The sequence below is a fragment of the Zootoca vivipara genome, chromosome 9, assembly GCF_963506605.1.
Source record: "Zootoca vivipara chromosome 9, rZooViv1.1, whole genome shotgun sequence".
NCBI lineage: Eukaryota > Metazoa > Chordata > Lepidosauria > Squamata > Lacertidae > Zootoca > Zootoca vivipara.
In genome coordinates, this window is record NC_083284.1 from 67,483,179 (window position 1) to 67,505,243 (window position 22,065).

The following is a 22,065-nucleotide window of genomic DNA, read 5'->3' on the forward strand; positions in this document are numbered from 1 at the left end:
CAGCTTTTGTGGAAGATGGTTTTTCCTTAAAATTCTCAAAAAAATACAGTCTCTGCTGCGCCTTCTTCACAAGCCCCCTTGTATTAACACTCCAGGACAGATCCTCCTGTAACTCAATGCCTAGAAATCTAAACGTTGTTACCCTCTCCACACAAATTCCGTCAATCAAAAGTGGCTGGACCTCGTTCTTCTGTCTCCTAAAGTCCACCACCAGCTCCTTTGTTTTCTTTGTATTTATGAGCAAGTTGTTGACTCTGCACCACTCTGTCAGCCGCTCCACCTCATCTCTATAGTCCGTTTCACCCTCCTTATCAGAGATGAGCCCGATCACGGTTGTGTCATCTGCAAATTTGACAACCCTATTTCTAGGGTGGGCAGCGACACAATCATAGGTACTGTATAAAGAGTATAAAGGAGCGGACTAAGCACACATCCTTGTGGTGTTCCTGTGTTAGTCCTAAGCATGTTAGACACATAAGGGCCCAACCGGACCCTCTGGGAGCGATCTGAAAGAAAGTCCAGTATCCACCCACAGAGTGATAGTGGGAGCCCCAGATTTCCCAATTTAGGTGTCTGTGCATATGTGAAGCAGAGTAAAAGCATCAGAGATTTGGAGTTGTGAAGAGAGGCTGAATTTTAGACTCTCGAAGCTGACATCATCTTGGGGATTGTCCCCACAAATCTGGTGGGAAGCAGTGAATTTTTGGGACATCTGGTTAGAGTTAAAGGTGCATCACCATTTCTGGTCGACTTGTAGAAATAATACCATATTATCGCAAGAATGCCACAAGCCCCCTGTGACCTCATTTCAAGGTGGCAGAACCTGGCTTCACACCTGGTGTACCCCTTGAGTCCTCAGCCCTCAGAGATTTGAAGTGAGCTTAACAGCTTACCATTCTAAAAAGTAAACGTAACCTAATTGAATGCTATTTTAATAGGAGTACATTACACACTCTCTTGGGACTCGGGTGGCTCTGTGGTCTAGTGTGTAAACCACAGAGCCTAGGGCTTGCCGATCAGGTTGGCGGTTCGAATCCCTGTGACGGGGTGAGCTCCCGTTGCTTGGTCCCAGCTCCTGCCAACCTAGCAGTTCGAAAGCACGTCAAAATGCAAGTAGATAAATAGGAACCGCTACAGCGGGAAGGTAAACGGCGTTTCCGTGCGCTGCTCTGGTTCACCAGAAGCGGCTTAGTCATGCTGGCCACATGACCTGGAAGCTGTCTGCGGACAAATGCCGGCTCCCTTGGCCTATAGAGCGAGATGAGCACTGCAACCCGAGTTGTCCGCGACTGGACTTAACAGTCAGGGGTACCTTTACCTTTACCCACTCTCTTGCCCAGTGTGATAACTTTATTTTTTTAAAAAATGTGTCTCTTCTAACATAACTTACTCTGAGGCATTATATGTCATAAGCAACTAATCAATGTAATAAATAGTAATACCAGCATCACTCGCATACTACGGTCTGTCGCATCTGCTGTTTTATTTTGTTCTGTCTGCCTTTCAGGACTCATCAAAGCAGCAGTTTTTGGTTTGGAAAAAGGCAGAACGTTGCTTGTGCCATACTGCAGCAATGCCCTCTTCTGGCTCAGTAGAGCAGCACCATAAATTTACTGCTGTTACATGTTTGGTACGCCAAACTGCAAAAAAAGCCAACAAACCCCAAGGGCACATCTTCACACCTGAAAAGGCACATTTTTCAAATCCTTTTTTTGTACGTGGAAGCCCTCCGTGCGTCCATGCGTCACGGTTCCCCCCCCATATCGCTGTACCAGAACCAAATATTTTTCCCGTTTGTGCATCAGAGCTAAAGTCATGTAGCTCATTTTATTTTAATATATATGTAATTTTTATTGGTTTTTGCATGTTTTCCCAACATCCCATCGTATGCAGTATAACAGACCTTTGGCTATCACAGCCTAGGACTTCTGTCAACCTCGACTAATGGTTTTCTAACCTTCTTTCTGATTTTGCATTTTATTTTAATAGTTATTGCTATAAAATCCAAATCCTAAAGAAATTCCTTCTTAGTCCTTTTTCGCAATAATTCATATAGTTCTCCTTACATAACTTCTTGCAACCATACAAGTGATGTCGATTGATTACAATTATCTTTCAAATGTATCATAAATTTCTTCCAGTCTTTCAGGAAAGTCTGGTCTTGCTGGTTCCGAATTTTCCCAGTTAGTTTCACCAACTCGGCATAGTCCATCAGTTTCATCTGCCACTCTTTGTTGGTAGCTCTTCTTGCTTCCATCGCTGGGCTAATGGTATTCTTGCTGCAGTTGTTGCATATAAAAACAATTTTTTATCATGCTTGTAAATCTCTGTACCTACTACAGGTGAAAAAGGGACCCAGGTGGCGCTGTGGGTTAAACCACAGAGTCTAGGGCTTGCTGATCAGAAGGTCGGCGGTTCGAATCCCTGCAACGGGGTGAGCTCCCATTGCTCGGTCCCAGCTCCTGCCCACCTAGCAGTTCAAAGCACATCAAAGTGCAAGTAGATAAATAGGGACCACTCCGGCGGGAAGGTAAACGCCGTTTCCGTGCGCTGCTCTGGTTCACCAGAAGCAGCCTTGTCATGCTGACCACATGACCCGGAAGCTGTCTGCAGACAAACGCCGGCTCCCTTGGCCTATAGAGCGAGATGAGCGCCGCAACCCCAGAGTCGGACACGACTGGACCTGATGGTCAGGGGCCCCTTTACCTTTTACTACAGGTGAAGCTCAGAAAATCGTCAAAAAGTGCATTTGTTTCAGTAATGCAACTTAAAAGGTGAAACCAATATATGAGATAGATGCATGACATGCAAAGCAAGATATGTCAAGCCTTTATTTGTTGTAATTGTAATTATTCGTCATCAGGCGGGTCAATTATAAATGGAATGTAATTAATGAAATGTAATAGCGATGTTTATTTTTGTTTATTTTTGTATTATTGTAACTATTTGTTTTATTACGGTGGAATTTCCAAAAGAAAGCATTTGTAAAAATTAAAAGAAATAGAAAAAACAATAAGTTGCATTATTGAAATAAATGCACTTTTCAACGATATTCTAATTTTCCGAGTTTCACTTGTATACCAAGGAAAAGGGCTTCTGGGTTTTTTGCAAATGTATATTTCAACATTTTTAAAATCTCATTATAAATCATTTCCCAGAAGTCATTTACTAGTGAAGCAATAAATGTTTATTATTCTTCAGCTCATGATAACACTTTAACCACCGTCTTTTTAAGCTAGCCTATGGAAACTGTAGGTCTAGCCATCAGTTCAAACAAAGTCAGTCAGTAAGTGTGCACCATTAACTTTGCCCTTGATGCTTATCTGCAGCGATGATTTAAGAAGACAATAATCCGAGTGCATTCTAGGACACGCACACAGTGGAACCAGCTGAAAGAATGGCTGCTTTGCTGGAAGCCACCCAAAGTGGCTGAGGAAACCCAGCCAGATGGACGGGGTATAAATAATAAATTATATTATTCTTATTCTATGTTTTTAAAGTTGCTCTTTGGTCTCTAGCAGAGAAATTTGCCCATCCCCAGAGCAGAGGCTGGTTGGAAGGAGGTAACATTCCCTCTATGAAGGGGTGCTTTAGGAACACAGAACACATTAAATTTAATATATTTATCATGGTACGCAAGCATTTTTCTCACAGTACACTAGAACGTCCAATGCCAAAAAGAAAAGGTGAAATTCTATTTTTAAGGCTTGTTTACAGGCTCAGTTTGGCTCATAGCCCCGTTTTTTATTTTGGAATGGGGCAATTTACACTACCTTAATTTAAGATGGCACCCATTCCACCCGTTTCCTACATGGTGAGGAATGCTCTGCCCAGTTGTGACACCCGGCAGAGACCAGAGTTTGTCACAGTTTGCCCAGACCACAGAATATCTGTATTATTTGGACTTCTGTCACAAGGGAAACTGGCTCAAGGCAGAGGACAGCTGAAATTGTCACACCAGAACTTTCTAGCCAATATTTGTGACGCCTTTGCTGTCTTAAGTCCCCCCCCCCCCAATACTAACATTAGTTTTACTGATATGGGATGAAATAAATAACTGCTAGTCTTCACCAGTTTTACATCTTGTCAGAACTTTTTATAGAAAACCTTAGCAGAGCTACGTTGTCATCCTATATATGCAAATCTCTCAATCTATGATTCACAATTCACAAACTTCTGCCAGTAGTAATAGAAAAGGACCCATTTTCTTTCAAATTTAATATTTAGCGTGCTTCTAGGTGTGTAGGGGGGACGCGGGTGGTGCTGTGGGTTAAACCACAGAGCCTAGGGTGTGCCGATCAGAAGGTCAGCGGTTCGAATCCCAACAGGGTGAGCTCCCGTTGCTTGGTCCCAGCTCCTGCCAACCTAGCAGTTCGAAAGCACGTCAAAGTGCAAGTAGATAAACAGGTATCGCTACAGTGGGAAGGTAAACGGCGTTTCCATGTGCTGCTCTGGTTCGCCAGAAGCAGCTTTGTCATGCTGGCCACATGACCTGGAAGCTGTACGCCGGCTCCCTTGGCCAATAGAGCGAGATGAGCGCCGCAACCCCAGAGTCAGTCACGACTGGACCTAATGGTCAGGGGTCCCTATACCTTTACTTTTAGGTGAGTGTGTGTGTGTGTGTGTGTGTGTGTGTGTGTGTGTGTGTGTGTCAATAATGTGAAATATTTCAGTGCTGTCTGCACTATTTGATCCTAAGCAACCCAAAGTTCACACATTCCTTTGATCTATAAATCCTTTTCAACTACAAGTACATTTAACTACAGAATACAAATGAATTAATGATTGCTGTGGAAAATGCTTGACAATACGTGTTTCTCAAGACCAGCTACACCTTTTCCCCCTTTACAACTATTTCTAAGGAGGAATCTCTGCTGTGTCTAGTGAAGCAATAAACCTTTATTATTCTTCAGCTCATGATAACACTTTAACCACCGTCTTTTTAAGCTAGCCTATGGAAACTGTAGGTCTAGCCATCAGTTCAGTCTAAAACAAACAAAGTCAGTAAGTAAGTAAGTGCCATTAACTTTGCCCTTGATGCTTATCTGCAGCGATGATTTAAGAAGACAATAATCCAAGTGCATTCCAGGACACACACACACAGCAGAACCAACTGAAAGAATGGGTGCAATCCTGTATAAATTATTTGTATAAAATCTTAATATATATACCTCGGTTTAAGTACGCCTCGGTTTGAGTATTTTCAGCTTAAGTACTCCGTAGACCCGTCTGGAACTGATTAATCCACTTTCCATTACTTTCAATGGGAATGTTTGCTTCAAGTTAAGTACGGACTTCCAGAACCAACCGTGTACTTAAACCGAGGTACCACTGTATATGGCAATGGTTTGGGTTATTTCTGTGCAGAGTAGTATTTACTTACATTATTGTATTTTAATATTTTGCTGGAAGCCGCCCAGAGTGGCTGGGGAAACCCAGCCAGATGAGTGGGGTATAAATAATAAATTATATTATTATTATTATTATTATTATTATTATTATTATTATTATTATACATTAAATCATAATGTAACACGACCACTTTCTCTGCAGATCCTGGGGGGAGAGCACAAATAGTAGAAGGTCCAGTAAATCAAAGTTCTGGATGTTTTAGAACAGGCACCCCCAAACTGCGGCCCTCCAGATGTTTTGGCCTACAACTCCCATGATCCCTAGCTAACAGGACTATTGGTCAGGGAAGATGGGAATTGTAGTCCAAAACACCTGGAGGGCCGAAGTTTGGGGATGCCTGTTTTAGAAAATACTGCTAAAAGTTCTCTGCTTTTGCAGAGGACTGGTTCTGCTTAATGTGCATGCGGTACATCCTAAAATAACAGTAAAACACTTTTTGAGGCAAGGAGTTGACTTCTTAGCAACAGGCCAACATTTCATCGTTTTATAGATTTCTTTTCACATTTGAAAGCTTTTTTTTTAAAAAAAACCCACATTAGACTATAAATTAGATTTAGAAAACACCTAGAAATCAAAAGCACAAACTACATGAAATCGGAAGCACAAACCACAACACCATCACTACGGGAAAAAAGATCAATTTTTAATTTAATTTACCACCCCTTTACAAATACAGATGGGAAACGCCAAGTTTAAAGCCCATTTCTCATGTTGCGGTGCCTGTTTGGAATCATCTGAAGCCAAACTATGAAAGCGGACGAGGAAAAGTGGGAGGCAGAGGCCATGGGCAAACTGGAGGGAAGCGTTAGAACCACAAAACTGTCTTAGGTTTAAAGGGAAGATATGTGTTTGCAGGATGAACTGGCTGCGGCTGGGTTTGTTTTCTTCCAGCGCTGCACTTATTCTGGCAACTCAGAAGCAAGAAGCAGCACTGGGAAACACTGGGGAAAGGAAAGGAACAGTCAGGGATGCCTCCATACCCACAAAGGCCTTTTATAGCCTGGTACAGTAAATACTCTTTCTTCTCTCCAACACGTAACAGAAAAACACTGGCCATCAAATAGGTTAGGGAGTTTGTGCATGAGATCTGCATGCATCTCGAGCCCTCCCAGCTCCCCTTTCCTCTTCCTGGAGTGGAGAAGTGGTATAGTGTTGGTTTAGTGTTGCATCCATCCTGGTGTTTATGGTTTGTTTTCTCCTAAACAAACCATAATCGGGGGTGCTAATCCAGCCACTCGGTGGTTTCTTTCCCTGCTCCAGGAAGGGAAGAGCAAAATTAGGCTCGAGATGTAAGCACTCCTGTTCAAGCTAATCCCCCTAAGTATGTTTTATGGCCAGCGTTTCGACCACCTGCAGCCAGTGAAACGGGAGTTTTGTCTCACGCATTGAGACTCGATTCCTGTTCTCCTATTTCATCCGCTAATTCAGCACGGACGCTCTCTTCCTGGTTGCTTGTAGACGGCCGAGGCTCCTCCTCGCCCGCGCTTGCCTGCGGGGCCGTTTCTTCCTCTTCTTCCTCCTCCGCCTCTCCGTCATCTTCCACGTCCATTTCAAACACTCGGATGTGCCGGAGGTTTGAACTTAGCTAGGGGAACATTTTAAAGATATGTCTTGTTTTACTGATCCGATAGCTGCCTTTTGGGGCCAAGCCGATCCAAGGCAGCGACAAAAATATGAACGTTCAAAACATAGTACAACATATAGTACAATATTGTTTCGGGGTACTTAGCCAATATCTTTAAAACTAAATCTAAAGTTGCCTGATTTATTCAGTGGTGGTTATCTAGTCTTTTATATATTGTATGTGTTTGGATTATCAATGTATTTGGATTACTTTGTATGATTTTATGATTTTACTGTTTTAACTTATGCCTATAAAGGCTAGAAAAGAAAAGAAAATGTGTTAAATGTTTTGAATAATTGATATACAAAAGATGGTCTGGACTAATTATTTGTTTGAATTTATTCAGTCAGACATTGTGGCAGTAACGTCACAGGAAATAACATGGAAGGCCAAGTCTACTATGATAAGGACCAGATGGAACCCCTGTCTTCAATGGATAACAACTACTGGACCAGAAGACATTCAGTGGAAATTAAAGATTGTGCCCGTGGCTGAGGACAACTGTTTGAACCCTTCCAATGGATTATGGGTGGGGGAGGGGGTGGGAAGGGAAAGGAAAAATGGTACGGGAAATTAAAAATTGGAAGGAGAGAATATAATGTATGTACTATAATTCTCGTACTTCAATAAAAATCTTATTTTTAAAAAAATTGATATACAAAAGATTGGCAGACAGGAAAGTGAAAGTTTCTTTTTATCTTTTTATCTTTTTATCTGTTTTTCCTTTTTTCCTTTTCTCTTTCTTATGATTGTTATTTTCTGATATTGTTCTATTAATGTAATTTGCATAAAATATGTTACGTACATATAAGTGGCGGCCTGTGAGGGAGGGAGGGAGGCAGGAGTGGGTTTTTCTCAGGGTGTGAAACTGAGGAAAACTTTCCAGGTGGGTGCTGGGGAGACTCACTTCTTTGCATGTGGATTGAAGATTAGGCTAGAATTAGAATAGAGGGATATATAGATACAGTGGTACCTCGGTTTTCAAATGCAATCTGTTCCAGAAGACTGTTTGAAAACCGAGGTGCAAATTTCAATGGGGAAAATGGGGGGACGGGACTCAGTGGAAGCTGTTCGACTTCTGAAAAGCATTCAAAAACGGAAGCAATTACTTCCGGGTTTTCGGTGTTCAAAAACCGAAACATTCGGCTTCAGAGACGCTTGAAAACCGAGGTACCACTGTATATTATTATGGTATGTGTTTATATCTATTGTCTATTTCTCCTTTCTTTTCTTGCTTCCTCTTTTCTTCTGTTGTTTCTCTTTCTTCCTTTTCATTTCATTTGTTCTAGATATAATTTTATTGTGTTGTGAAAACTGTAACAATTTCTGATTAAAAAATGTAGTACAATTATCATAAAACTTCAAAATTAAAGAAATGCATCACTATAACCTACATTGAAGGACCCTCGTACCTACGGGACCGCCTCTCCTGGTATGCCCCACGGAGGACCTTAAGGTCCACAAATAATAGCACTTTGGAGATTCCAAGCCATAAAATGGTTAGGTTAGTCTCAACTAGGGCCAGGGCCTTTTCAGTGCTAGCCTTCACTTGGTGGAACGCTCTGTCACATGAGACCAGGGCCTTGCGGGATTTGACATCTTTCCGCAGGGCCTGCAAGAGCAGAGCTGTTCTGCCTGGCCTTTGGGTTGGACTCAGTCTGACCCCTAAGTTCCCCCCCCCCTTATGGTTTCGTTTTATGGGCTACTTTAACACGAGGCTGCATTTTAAATTTTTAAATTTTAAACTATATCTTAATTCGTATTTTAATTAATTGTTTTTCCTTCTTTTACATTTTATTGTAATTTTATTGGTGTCAGCCGCCCTGAGCCCGGTCTTGACAGGGGAGGGCAGGGTATAAATTATTATTATTTAAAAAAGCATTTGCAGAGCAATAGCCAATAGCCAAGACGTTTTGTTCCCCACACCTTCATTACAGCAGAATACTGTTCCTGTACCAATAGAGAGGATAACTGAACTATTTTTTCTATATAGATTAATGCTCTTGATTGCTGAGGGAGGAGTCCAATATCTTCACTCATGACCCCAGAAAAACAAGGCCTGCAGTCCTATACAAAATGACTTGAGAACGACTCCCAGTGAACACAGTCGTGCTTATTACTGGTTGAACATACAGCGCTCCATCCTGTCACTGTGCCATATGCAAAATCTGTCCATGGGATACTCACCACACAAGAAACTTTTCGGATGCCATTTACAGCAACATACTGGGCTTTCATGTTCTCTAACACCCTCCACTGACCCTCGATGGTGACAGGCTGTGTAGGAATGTCCTCACATTGCATATCCAATCTAGTTAAGACCAGGGAAGAAAGAGGCTAAGACTACAATTCGTTTTTAACTCCAAAGGGAAATTTGAAACTTCACTCCAGGCATCCCCAACCTGCAGCCCTCCAGATGTTTTGGCCTACAACTCCCATGATCCCTAGCTAACAGGACCAGTGGTCGGGGATGATGGGAATTGTAGTCCAAAACATCTGGAGGGCTGAAGGTTGGGGGTGCCTGCTTTAGTGTGTAACCTAGATTTCATCACACACCCCTTGGTCACTGAATTTCCTCCTCTGCCATTTTTGCCCAAACCACCTCTTAAGACCCTGTTTTCACTGCATGCATTTGAAAGAAGCTAAAAATAAAATGTAAGGGGCAACAATATACTAATGGATGAGAAACAGGCCCCTTAACGTAATAGCAGTTATCATTTATACAGTGCTTAGAATTTTCAAAGTGAAATGAACCTCAGTTATCTTTTTACAATGATTGGGTAAGTTGGGCTGGTACATATTTTATGTTCTCACGTATGCTCAGCTCTGCTTATGTTGCCAAATCTCTCAACACTGCTAGCAGGAGTGTGGAAATGTTGCAGAATTATGCATGTACACATCACCAGCTATATTTTCAGCACATTGTTGTTGTTTAGTCGTTTGGTCGTGTCCGACTCTTCGTGACTCCGTGGACCAGAGCACGCCAGGCACTCCTGTCTTCTACTGCCTCCCGCAGTTTGGTCAAACTCATGATGGTAGCTTCGACAACACTGTCCAACCACCTCGTCCTCTGTCGTCCCCTTCTCAGCACATGTTCAACACTAAATCTCAGGTTTCGCAAAATAGTCTACCTGAGACAATGGGCACGCATGCAACTAACACATTCCATCAACACAAGAATTTCCGCTTGTGCAACAGAAATCCACCCCCACAACCCCTTCAAATCTGCTCCAGAGTGCTGGGGGAAGGACGGACCCCAGAATAGATTTAGAGGATAGAAAGTTCTGTTGCACTAATGAAAATCCTTGCACCGACGGAATGAGTTAGTTGGATATTGCCCCAATACAGTGGAACCTCGGTTTATGAACACCTCGGTTTACGAATTTTCGGTTTACAAACGCCGCAGACCCATGTGGAACGGATTAATTCACTTTCCATTACTTTCAATGGGAAAGTTCGCTTCAGTTTATGAACGCTTCAGTTTATGAACAGACTTCCGGAACCAATTGTGTTCATAAACCGAGGTACTACTGTAGTGGCAAGTTACCGTACTTTTCTGTGTATAAGACTAGGTTGTTGTTGTTTTCTACTTTAAAATTATGTGAAAAACTGTGGGTCGTCTTATACACGGGGCAATCTCCCCTGTTTTCTTAAATTCGTGTCCCTAAAAATAGGGGGCGTCTTATACATGGGAGAGTCTTATACACGGAAAAATATGGTATGTACAAGGAAGCTGCTTAAAGAACTACCTACAAGGGCATTTAGGAAAATCAGAGCTGTGCTTGACCTAAGAGGAACAACATTTTGCCATTTACTTGGGAATGTACAGTCGTTTCAGTTCAGCCACTTCTAATAGCCTGCATCCTTCTTAACGCTTGGCTACCAAAAAAGAAGAGGCCCAGGAAACAGAGCAAAGGGATTAAGATAAAATCTGGAAATCCAATCCGTACCTTTGAGCAGAATTCCATCTGAATTCCAATCCCTGGTTTTCCTCGGTATATACGGATGATAACGGCAACTGGGCCAGAATCCTCTCCTTTCCCTCTTGCTCTGAATTCTCCGCGAGGATTACCGTGATCGTTTCATCGTCATAGAAATGGGCATCAAGGCAACTGTAACAACTATAAGGAAGATAAGGTGAAAGCATTCTAGTTGTGGTCAAGGAAGTTATGCGCACCAAGAAAAACATTCAGTGCGGAAATGTATTTTGTTGCAATACTGTAAAGTCTTCCTGCTGTTTTATTGGATATTTCGCTATAGCATCATGATCTCTGGCCATCACAAGGCAGAGACTGCGGTTTGTTTCGCCTCCAACAACCCACTTTCTGTAGCCAAGGGCAGATGCGGGATAGTTCAGGAGGTACAGCAGGAGCCTCTTAATCTCAGGATCACGGGTTCCAGTCCCATATTGGGCAAAAGATTCCTGTGTTGCAGAGATTTGAACTAGATCACCCTTGGGGTTCCTTTCAACTCTACAGTTCCACGATACGATGATTCTTCTGGTTTGCGTGACACAATTTAGGTAACATTAAGCCAAGGATTGTGGTTTGTTTCCTCCCAGTGCTAGGGAAGATGAGCAAAACATGTGTGGTTCGCCTATGTATGGTAAGCCACTGCTTATGAATTACTATGGCATGTCAATGTGGCCTACATCAGAACAAACGTTTGCAAGCAGCTCAGAACGAAACATTTATTATTCCCTAAAATCTGCCATCCTTCGTTTCTAGAATCAAGGGGCTTTATATGCCTAATCAAGTTACAGTGGTACCTTGGTTCTCAAATGCCTTGATTTTCAAACTCTGAAAACCCGGAAGTAAGTGTTCCGGTTTTCAAACGATTTTTGGAAGCCGAACGTCCAATGCAGTTGTTGGCAATTGTTTCTGGGGGGCCTGCACCAATCAGAAGCTGTGCCTTGATTTTCAAACATTTCAGAAGTCAAAAGGATTAAGTTTAGCGTTTTTGTTTTTCCTATTTATTTTGAGTTTTTGTTTTTGAGGCTTTTTCAGTTAATTTGTTTTTGTGACTGTGCGGAACCCAGTTCAGCTACTGATTGATTGATTGTGTGACTGCGGAAATGGATAAAAGCCCCCTATCCAAACAATGACTATCATCAGTGCTGGGAAGAAAAAATTTAAATTTTCATTTTTATCATTTACAATACTGTGTTATTTATTTTATAGTACAGTACATTGATTATTGCTTTCATTTTATGGATCAATGGTCTCGTTAGATAGTAAAATTCATGTTTAATTGCTGTTTTAGGGGTTGTTTTTAAAAGTCTGGAACGGATTAATTCGTTTTGCATTACCATACTTTTTATGGGAAAGTGCGCCTTGGTTTTGGAACGCTTTGGTTTTGGAACAGACTTCCGGAATGGATTAAGTTTGAGAACCAAGGTACCACTGTATAATTTGGTGAAGTTACTATCTGGCTAGCTTTTGAAAGTTAGGCATTTTTAGATATACCAACCTGGTTCCTGAATTTTCATTAATACTGCTGTTTAGAAAATTTCCAAAATCAACAGCGAGGAGCCCATTATCAGCAGACCTAAGGGTGGGAAAAGTTACCATGTGAACCAAATCTTTGGCATTTTACACAGACATTACATGATACGTGAAAATGCACAGCTAAATCAATCAATGAAACTGTTATCTAGGCCTGTGCTGTGCAATGAAAGTGGCTTTGCAGAACTACCTCTAGATGTAAACAAAAAAATAAAATTAAAACAAGTCCAACAGAAAGCTTAAAATACACCTTTTATTCCATCATACCTTGAAATGTCTGTATGCCTCCTCAATATGTATATTTTAGAAATGGAGCTTTCTAACATCGTGAACAAAACGTAATGCAAATTGGATGATTTATCATTCCACCTGCAATGAATTTGAATACCCGTAAGTAAAAAATAAACCGTAACACCTGGTGAATAGAATGTAGAAAAATAGTTACATGCTCACAAAAAGGGCAACTTGAAGAGCTGAGATGCTGGGTCCTCACTAAAGTGGAAAAGAAAGAAATAAGAACATGAGAAGAATATTTATTATTTAATATGTATACCACCCTTTATCCGAGGGCGGTGCACAACATTAAAAACATATTTTACATAGCATGATATGCAAATCCTATATGCGAAGAGCAGATTCATTCTCAGAGTACGTCCTCATGTGACCAGCATGGGCAAGAGAGAGTTATTAGGTTAACACAAGAGAGAGTTATTAGGTTAACACAACATTAGGTTTGTAATACCAAAAAAACAATAAAAACCCCACTTCTTCAGAAAAATATTGAATAGGGTGACTACCAACCCCACAAACAGTCCCATGAAGACTGAGCATGCTCAGTGGGTACAGAATGGTGACTTACTGATGGGAGGAAACAGAGAATGGAACAGAGAATCTTGGAAGACGACGTGGCTGGTAAACTCAGAAGCAATACTCCAGCACTTCCAACATTTCTAAGTCAAACTTGGAAAAATCTATTCCTTATTGCAAAAGCCCTACCTTTTGGATGCTTTGTATAAAGGCATACAAAACGCCTCGTGCACGGATTTTCCAACCACATCCTAGAGAGAAGGACAAAAAGCATTAAAGCAGTAGGGAGAAATTAGTTGCAGCAACACACCCACCGACATGGAGAGAGCAAATTTGGCCGAGGCCTGTGAATGCGACAGCAGATAGGACCCCTGTACATTTTAAGTCCTGTGGGATTATTATTCTAGCATTCAAAACTATCAGAGCTACACAACGGAAGCTGACTGCCCACAGGCACACAATCTAGGTAACAACAACAAGAAGAAAGGGAGGTTTCAAGTTTATGCAATGCTGTGAATTCTAGTGGTTTTGCTATCTGAATCTCGTCCTTCTTTCACGTGCATAAGAAGAATGGAATCATTTGCCCAGATCCAGCCCACAAGCATATTTAAATGGCTGTAGAGTATTAATCAGCCTTATAAAATAAAAATACAAAATGACATATAACAATTAATAACCACCCAACCCCAAATAACCAACACCCACCCAAGTTAAAACCCCATCTCCATTAAACCATAATTTGTGGAGGACTTAACATTATTACTCTATAATTCTGGGTCATGAAGAAGAGACTTCAGACTCTCTCACTCAAAATACAGAATGTTATTATTAATAATAATTTCATTTCTATACTGCTTTTTATTTTTAGGGGGAGGGAATCTATTAATGCAACAAATCTGGGGGGTTTGAACCCCAGCAAGTCTATTTAGCAGGAAACAGGGTGTAGGCAAGCAACCGCCTGCAACTCTGGCGTTTTGGCCAACGGCTGGATTCCGCAGAGGGCAACTTCATTCTTGCAACCTGCTTTTAAAAACAGATGAGAACAACGGCGTTGCTTGCCAAAACTCAAACCTGACCAACAACCAAATACTCACAGCCGGCTTTCGTAGGCACTGGTCGATAATTCCCTCCATCTGCCTTTTGACAAAATGCAAGGACTTCTGAGGGTAGTATGGAAACAGCAACGGGCTTTCTGGAAATAAAGAGGCAAATGAATTACGTTTGGATGAAGTTAGATGGACCTGTGAACAGAAACGCTGTTCCCCCAATTCACTCCCATTTAGGCAAACATACAGCCTGTGGATCAAAGCCTCTTTCAGTTTGGTTTTTAGGCTATGAGCTCAGAGAAGAACATGCCTAGACAGTACCACTGTTTGGTAATGGCATTTATTCCTGATCCCATTTGCCCTTCAACTCCCAGAGGGCCAGTTTGACAGCGGCTCACATCAAGCGAGAGAGAAATCTAGGACACCGGTCATAATTACTACGAGTGGGAAGCAGTGTGTTCTGCCCACCTCCAGACAAAATGGAAACTCAAAAGATACAATTCACACTTCAATTCAGGTCTTGTCTCATGTGAAAAAAACACGCTTTTAAAAAACCTTTTTTTAAAAAAATTGCTCCCCCAGTTTAAGTAAGTCCACCATTACTACCTGCATATTGTAGGGCCTTCTCGGTGGGGCCTTCTCGGTAGTGGCACCAGCCCTGTGGAACGCCCTCCCATCAGATGTAAGAAAATAAACAACTATGTGACTTTTAGAAGGCATCTGAAGGCAACCCTGTTTAGGGAAGTTTTCAATGTTTGATGTTTTATCGTGTTTTTAATATTCTGTTGGGAGCCGCCCAGAGTGGCTGGGGAAGTGGGGTAAAAATAATAATTATTATTATTATATTATGTTTGTGCAGCTTTGACAAGGGTGGTTTGTCTGGTGACTTTCGGAACCTTTAATATTCGGAGGCAGGACTGAGGGTTCTACAACAATCTTGCAATGTAGTGTAACTTAATTATTCTGACCATATGGACACTGGGGGATGGGAAACAATTATTAACAACTGATTGGTGGGGTAGGAGACTTGGGAGGGGGTGGGGAGACTGGCAACCAGTGCGCCCCTTTGGTTTCGATAGTACAAGGGTAGATAAGTCTTAAAAGCCAGGACACAAATTTCCATGGCCATCTAGCAACTATGGTGGCTCATTTAAGAGAAGCAATGTATTTAGTGTTAATTCTGGAAAAGTATACTGGATTCTGACCGAACTAAGCCTCCTAGAGCAAAATATACATAGGAGGCTTAGATTAAGTGGTATACAGAGAGCAGAAATAAATTAATTATAAACACTACGAAACCTTCTAAGATACATGCATAAACTGAAGTTCTTTCCTTCGCTACCCAAGCAATAAGGAATCTTGGTTTTCGAGCAGTTTAGTTCTGGAACCCGGAAATGACTGGAACCCGGTTTGCAAACTGTTTTTGGAAGCCGAATGTCTGATGGGGCTCCCGCAGCTTCCGATTGGCTGCAGGAGCTTCCTGCAGCCAATCGGAAGCTGTGCTTTGGTTTCCGGACATTTTGGAAGTTGAGTAGACTTCCGGAGCGGATTGCGTTCGAATTCCAAGGTAACACTGCACTGTGGAAACAGGCTGTCAAAAACTGGGTTCCGAAAGGAAAATATTTTGGTACAGCATACTTCTTAAGGTTGTGTCTGTACTGGACACATCCAACTGGTGGAAATGAAATTCGCATTCAAATGTCACAATTTCATCCAAAGAAATCAGTTATTTATGAAAAAGCAACCTGAGATTATATTACCAAGACTGAATGAAATGTTTGAATGGAAGGACTGGGTGATTTCGTTTGGCAGTTCCACCTCAACTGCCTTCCTCTTTTGAACAAACAGACTCACTCACAATATAGATTCATAGCTGCCAAGAACAATATAGATTCAAGCTGCCAAGTCTCCCGTTTCCCCCGGGAAACCCCCGTTTTTACTTACCTTTTCCCGGTGGTCCCCCGTATCACTTCGTCTCCCGTTTTTCTCTGTTATTTTCTCCTGCCGGCGGCCATTTTTTTCTTTCTGATTTGCCCTTTTATGGGCACAAAAAATGGCTGCCGCCAGCTTCAAAAGTCGCATCTACGCATGACCAGAAGTGCGTAGATGCGACTTCCGGTGTCGGCGGCGGCCATTTTTGTGCCCATAGATGGGCACCCCGACACCGGAAGTTGCGTCGATGCACTTCCGGTCATGCGTAGAAGCTACTTTTGAAGCCGGTGGTGGCCATTTTTGGTGCCCATAGAAGGGCAAAGAGACACCGGAAGTTACGTCGACGCAACTTCCGGTGTCACACGGCTGCCGGTCCCGGATTCTGCAGTCCGGAACTTGGAAGGTAAGCATAGATTGCTAAATCTATACTGTGTTATATTAAACAACTGTGTGTGAATGCTTGCAGCCTCATCTGGTAATAAGAGAATGAAGTACCTTTAAGGTGGTTGCTATTTTGGAGGAAGTTAAACCACTGGTTTCCTTCTGTGTTAGGTGGGGACACGAGGTCATCGTCCTCATCTTTCAAATACTGGAGAGCAAGACAAGACAAACAAGTTTATATCTCAACAATGTTGGGAAAATATGACCAGAAGTTCCGACCTACTAAAGAAAGTTTTGTGACCTTTTTCTTAGAGCTTTACAATGTGTTTTATTTTCCGGTAATCAGTTTACTCAAAATAACCTGTTATCTAGGGAGAGTGGAATAGTTTTATCAGACACTGTTATAAACCTTTGCTCTATGAAACTATCACCTACAACTAGACTCTCGTGATTGCGAGGAGTTAATTAAATTAGCAATTTGGTCGCTCTCCATCTTGAAGAATCCAGAGTAAATGGAAGTGCTTATGTATAATTTTGTATTCATGAACTTTGACATAGGATATGCTTTTTTAAAAAAATATGGGGGACGGGACGGGACGGACTACTGTTCTCTCAAAACAACTTTTAAATTTACCAGGGTATGTACAGAAAAATTCTGCAAGTGTCTACTCATAAGTAAGCCTCATTGAGTTCTGTGACACATACTTTTGAGTAGACATTTATAGAACGTCACTGTAAATCTTGGGGGGAGGGGGATTAACTCCCCCTCCCTCCTGCTTGCCAGTGGGAAAACTTGCCAGCGAAGCACGTTCATTCACATAAATCCACCTGATTTGATTAAACGGATTCCAGAATGCTGAATGTGGCTTTACAGGACGATAGGCTAGCCCTGCCGTTAGTGCCGACCTGCAAAAGATCCATCCTTCAGCATTTGTCCATCTCCCTGTCTTAACAAACAGGGCCGTCTCAAGCCGTTTGGGCGCCCTGGAGCCGTGGCACGGAGATCGTTCCGGCGCCCCCTCCCTGGTGGGCCGGTGCGGCGCGCAGCACGGCTTTGCCGCACAGCGCCCTCCTACCAGCCCCGCGCCCCCGAGACTACCCCTAGAGCCGGGCCTGTTAACAAAGAGACTCGATTCATTACCTGACCAACTCTTTCTACATTAAAGTATTTCCCTTTACGATTGTAGAGCTCAGGTGCCTAAAAAAACAAACAAACATGGAATGGAATGTATATTTTATTTTATTTTATTTAAGTGGAAACATGAAGAATTATTTAGACAGCCAACTCCCAGGGTCCCACAGTAAATTATATCACAGCCTCATTCGGATATGTATCAGAAAGAGGCAAGTTAGCTTCCAATACCCCCAGGCCTTGAGCTCTGCGGTTGGTGGTGAAATAGGGCAGAGCCTTCTCCACAGTGGCACCCAAATTATTGAACTCCCTCTTGCTGGAGGTATGATTGGCCCCCTCAGTACTGTCTTTTAGGTGCCCTTTTAAAAATACAGGAGATTATTCTTGTTAAGATAACAGAAACACACAAACACACACGTGTATATATTTGAGAAATAATACATATAGCAACTTTATACTATATAGATTACATGGATAAATGTTGCCCTGGGATGTTATCATTCCAAAATAAAATAAAGACCATTGCTCTATCTGTTCATGACTTTCTCTGCTATAGTACATCAATTCGGTCATTATTCCAGGCACCCCCATTTCCCCAATCCATTCTGAAACTAAAAGGGTTGCATTTGTGTTCAAGCTTTTGCAAGAAGTACTCTGACAGCAGAAAGTAAATGTAATGTTACTTCCAAGTCCTCTTCCCGTACTGGGTTCTTACAATAACTGAATAATGGCACATTGGGTTATCCAATTATTTCTGTGCTGAAATTACAAATTATCCTAAAAAGGGGAGGGGGGTTGTATTCTGTCTTCAACATTTACTCGGTACTGCTAATTATATTTGACTTAATCTATGAGGTGTTAAGAACTATTTGTATAATAACATTTTATAGATTTTTTTTCCAGTACCGTGGATATGAATCTTGCAGTATCTTAAGTCTTTTTGATTCTTTTTAAAAGCACATTTATTTCCCCAAGCTGTGGGGAAAGCTGAGCCACTATAGTTTTACCTGTTTTGAGTCTGAAATGTTCTCTGTCATTAATTTGTATTACTATCAAGTTTTATTTTTTTAAAAAAAGATGTTTTATAGTTATTTTTATATAGTGTTATAGACCACCCTGAGGTCTTTGGAGGAAGGGTGGTTTATAAATAAATCACAATAACCCAAATGTGTGTTTCTTTCTCCTTTCAAATGTATGAGCAGAAATCTGTTTTCTAAATTCAAATCTCCTTTGCTGACCTGAACAGATGCATCTGTTTGCTTTCACTTGAAAGAACAAACCTAGAGGATTTGATGGGAAAAGATCGGTAATAGAATGGATTACGAGGAGGATTTGGACATTAGAACTAGGATGGCAGGGTGAAACGTTATTAAGAATCCCCAGACTCCGAAGCATGGGAAGTCAAAAAATTGTACGATTTGGCATAATATTCGGTTTAATTGATTGTATTTGTATAATTTGAAATAATTGATGTGATATAATTGGTTTGTAATTGGAATTTTTTTAAAAAAATGTTTATAAAAAAATAATGAAAGAACAAACCCTCCAAGCCAGCTAGATCATGTGCAAATGTAATAAATTACTCACGGTACCCAGTCAGATTTTTTAAAAAAACACCTTACCTCATTGAAATGTTCAGTAAGAAAATCGGCAACAAAAGTGATATCTTTCTGAGTCATCTTTGAGAAACAAGAGAGAAAACTCTGAATTCACATTTTAAAAATCAGCTGCCAAAATTCTGCAAGCAGGAGCATCCAAATTAAAACCTCTCTCTTTAAAAGAACATGAAAATTACTGAATACAAAACAATAATACAGAAGCAGATCAAACAAGAAAGCACAACCCTAATTAACATCAAAATGTCGATAATACTCTGAGCAACCATGTCAATTTTATTCTTTGTCGATATTTAATTTAGTTAAGGGGGCTAGAGATCATTGGATTGCCTTTTTTGTTGTTGTTGTTGTACATTTCTAATTTGATAGGGTGTTATGGTATTGCCTTTAAATACATGTAGGAAATGGAACATACATGACGGAGCACAGAAATATTACCTTGTTCAGCTCTGGAGGGACATGATCTTCTGACATCCTCAGCATGGCTAGAAAATTTAAAAATAATAATAATTAAATAATAATAAATTCCATTCCACTGCCCTCGCTTCCGAAACAGAGAAGATTTCACCAAAATACAGCAATGATCAAACATAATAATTATGCCCGCTTGAAAATTCCACAACGGCAGCAGCAACAACATGCCATGGTTCTATTTTTCTGCATCTCTTTGTGTAAAATACAAAGGACTACCTGCTCAGGGACCTTTAAAGCCCTAAACGGCCTTGGTCCAGTATACCTGAAGGAGCGTCTCCACCTCCATCGTTCTGCCCGGACACTGAGGTCCAGTGCCGAGGGCCTTCTGGCAGTTCCCTCGCTGCGAAAAGCCAAGTTACAGGGAACCAGGCAGAGGGCCTTCTCGGTTGTGGCACCCGCCCTGTAAAACGCCCTCCCATCAGATGTCAAAGAGAAAAACAACTACCAGACTTTTAGGAGACATCTGAAGGCAGCCCTGTTTGGGGAAGCTTTTAATGTTTAATAGATTATTGGATTTTAATATTCTGTTGGAAGCCGCCCAGAGTGGCTGAGGAAACCCAGCCAGATGGGCAGGGTATAAATAATAAATAAATTATTATTATTAACATTAATATTTAAAACTCAAAAGGCCTATCAACGTTGCCAGCTCTGGGAGGAGGAAATGGACAGTAACTTGCTCTCCCCTAAACCCCCTCACTCCAAGTGGAAAACTTAAGATTGTTCTGCCCCCCCTCCTTTTCTCTGTTCCACTTGTCCTTCTTCTTGAAAATCCAGCCCTTCTGGGTGCAGGAAAGAAACACTGGGAGACCATGGCTTCCCCTCAACAGCCCTGTCTTCAGAAAGGAAATGAATGGTATTTCCTATTTCATGATGTCCCTGTTGGTGGGAACTAGGTGACTCCACATGGATAAGTCTCTACATTTTTCTCCTCAGAAATGAAAGGCAGCTACCCAACCCATTTACCTTTTAAATAGGTTGGGTGGCTTCCTTTCATTTCTGAGGAGAAAAAAATTTAAAGACTTGTCCAGTAAAGGACAAGTCCAGTCAAAAACAACTATGCGGTTGTGGCGCTCATCTCGCTTTCAGGCCGAGGGAGCCGGCGTTTGTCCACAGACAGCTTTCCGGGACTAGACTGGTGACTGGGAGCGGCCGCCAAGACCACATAACACTGGTCTTGAAAGATCTACATTGGCTCCCAGTACGTTTCCGAGCACAGTTCAAAGTGTTGGTGCTGACCTTTAAAGCCCTAAATGGCCTCGGTCCAGTATACCTGAAGGAGCATCTCCACCCCCATCGTTCTGCCCGGACACTGAGGTCCAGCACCGAGGGCCTTCTGGCGGTTCCCTCATTGCGAGGAGCCAAGTTGCAGGGAACCAGGCAGAGGGTCTTCTCGGTGGTGGCGCCCGCCCTGTGGAACGCCTTCCCATCAGATGTCAAAAAGGAAAACAGCTACCAGATTTTTAGAAGACATCTGAAGGCAGCCCTGTTTAGGGAGGCTTTTAATGTTTAATAGATTATTTTATTTCATTTTTCTGTTGAAAGCCGCCCAGAGTGGCTGGGGAAACCCAGCCAGATGGGTGGGGTATAAATAATAAATTATTATTGTATTATTATTATAAACCACTTCTGGTGCACCATGATGGAAGTCAGAGCGCACGGAAACGGCATTTACTTTCCCACCGCAGCAGTCCCTATTTATCTACTTGCACTGGTGTGCTTTCAATCTGCTAGGTTGGCAGGAGTTGGGGCAGAGCAACGGGAGCCCATCGCGGGGATTCGACCCGCCGACTTTCCAATCGGCAAACCCAAGAGGCTCAGTGGTTTAGACCACAGCACCACCCATGTCCCCTTACTCAACCTATTACCGCAGAACTAACCATGCTCCCCGGTGGCTAATAAGCTAATAAGATTTAGCCCTGCCCCTTCATTTGCCTAGGTTTCCATTTTTCAGTTACGCTTCATGAAATCAAAGCCTGGTTTATATCATTAGCACTATTTTTTCCTCACCTACATATAGCCACCGGAAAAAGGCTTTGAAGTTCTTCATACTGCTGTCTATAACCCTGTAGAGAGAAAGAATAGAAAGGGCATTAAAACCTTTTCAAAATGCTGCCCTAACTGTTTCTAAAGCCCACCT

At 41.8% G+C, this 22,065-nt stretch overlaps 1 protein-coding gene across 4 annotated transcripts in view; it reads right to left on the minus strand.

The window, feature by feature from the left end:
* Window positions 1–6,034: 6,034 nt before the first annotated feature.
* Window positions 6,035–22,065, minus strand: part of ANAPC4 (anaphase promoting complex subunit 4) — a 30,330-nt gene continuing 14,299 nt past the window's right edge. For 3 of the 4 annotated variants that reach the window (XM_060278939.1, XM_060278942.1, XM_060278940.1), the window contains 13 exons: window positions 21,936–21,991; window positions 19,893–19,939; window positions 19,461–19,517; window positions 17,848–17,904; window positions 16,821–16,914; window positions 14,442–14,539; window positions 13,537–13,598; window positions 12,994–13,032; window positions 12,808–12,909; window positions 12,506–12,583; window positions 10,987–11,157; window positions 9,224–9,347; window positions 6,035–6,997 (listed from right to left, as the gene is read on the minus strand). In XM_060278939.1, the coding sequence (XP_060134922.1) occupies window positions 6,791–6,997; window positions 9,224–9,347; window positions 10,987–11,157; window positions 12,506–12,583; window positions 12,808–12,909; window positions 12,994–13,032; window positions 13,537–13,598; window positions 14,442–14,539; window positions 16,821–16,914; window positions 17,848–17,904; window positions 19,461–19,517; window positions 19,893–19,939; window positions 21,936–21,991 (1,192 nt within the window). In that variant the 3' untranslated portion in view covers window positions 6,035–6,790. The remainder of the gene's footprint in view (window positions 6,998–9,223; window positions 9,348–10,986; window positions 11,158–12,505; window positions 12,584–12,807; window positions 12,910–12,993; window positions 13,033–13,536; window positions 13,599–14,441; window positions 14,540–16,820; window positions 16,915–17,847; window positions 17,905–19,460; window positions 19,518–19,892; window positions 19,940–21,935; window positions 21,992–22,065) is intronic. The other variant, XM_060278941.1, reaches the window with a different exon arrangement.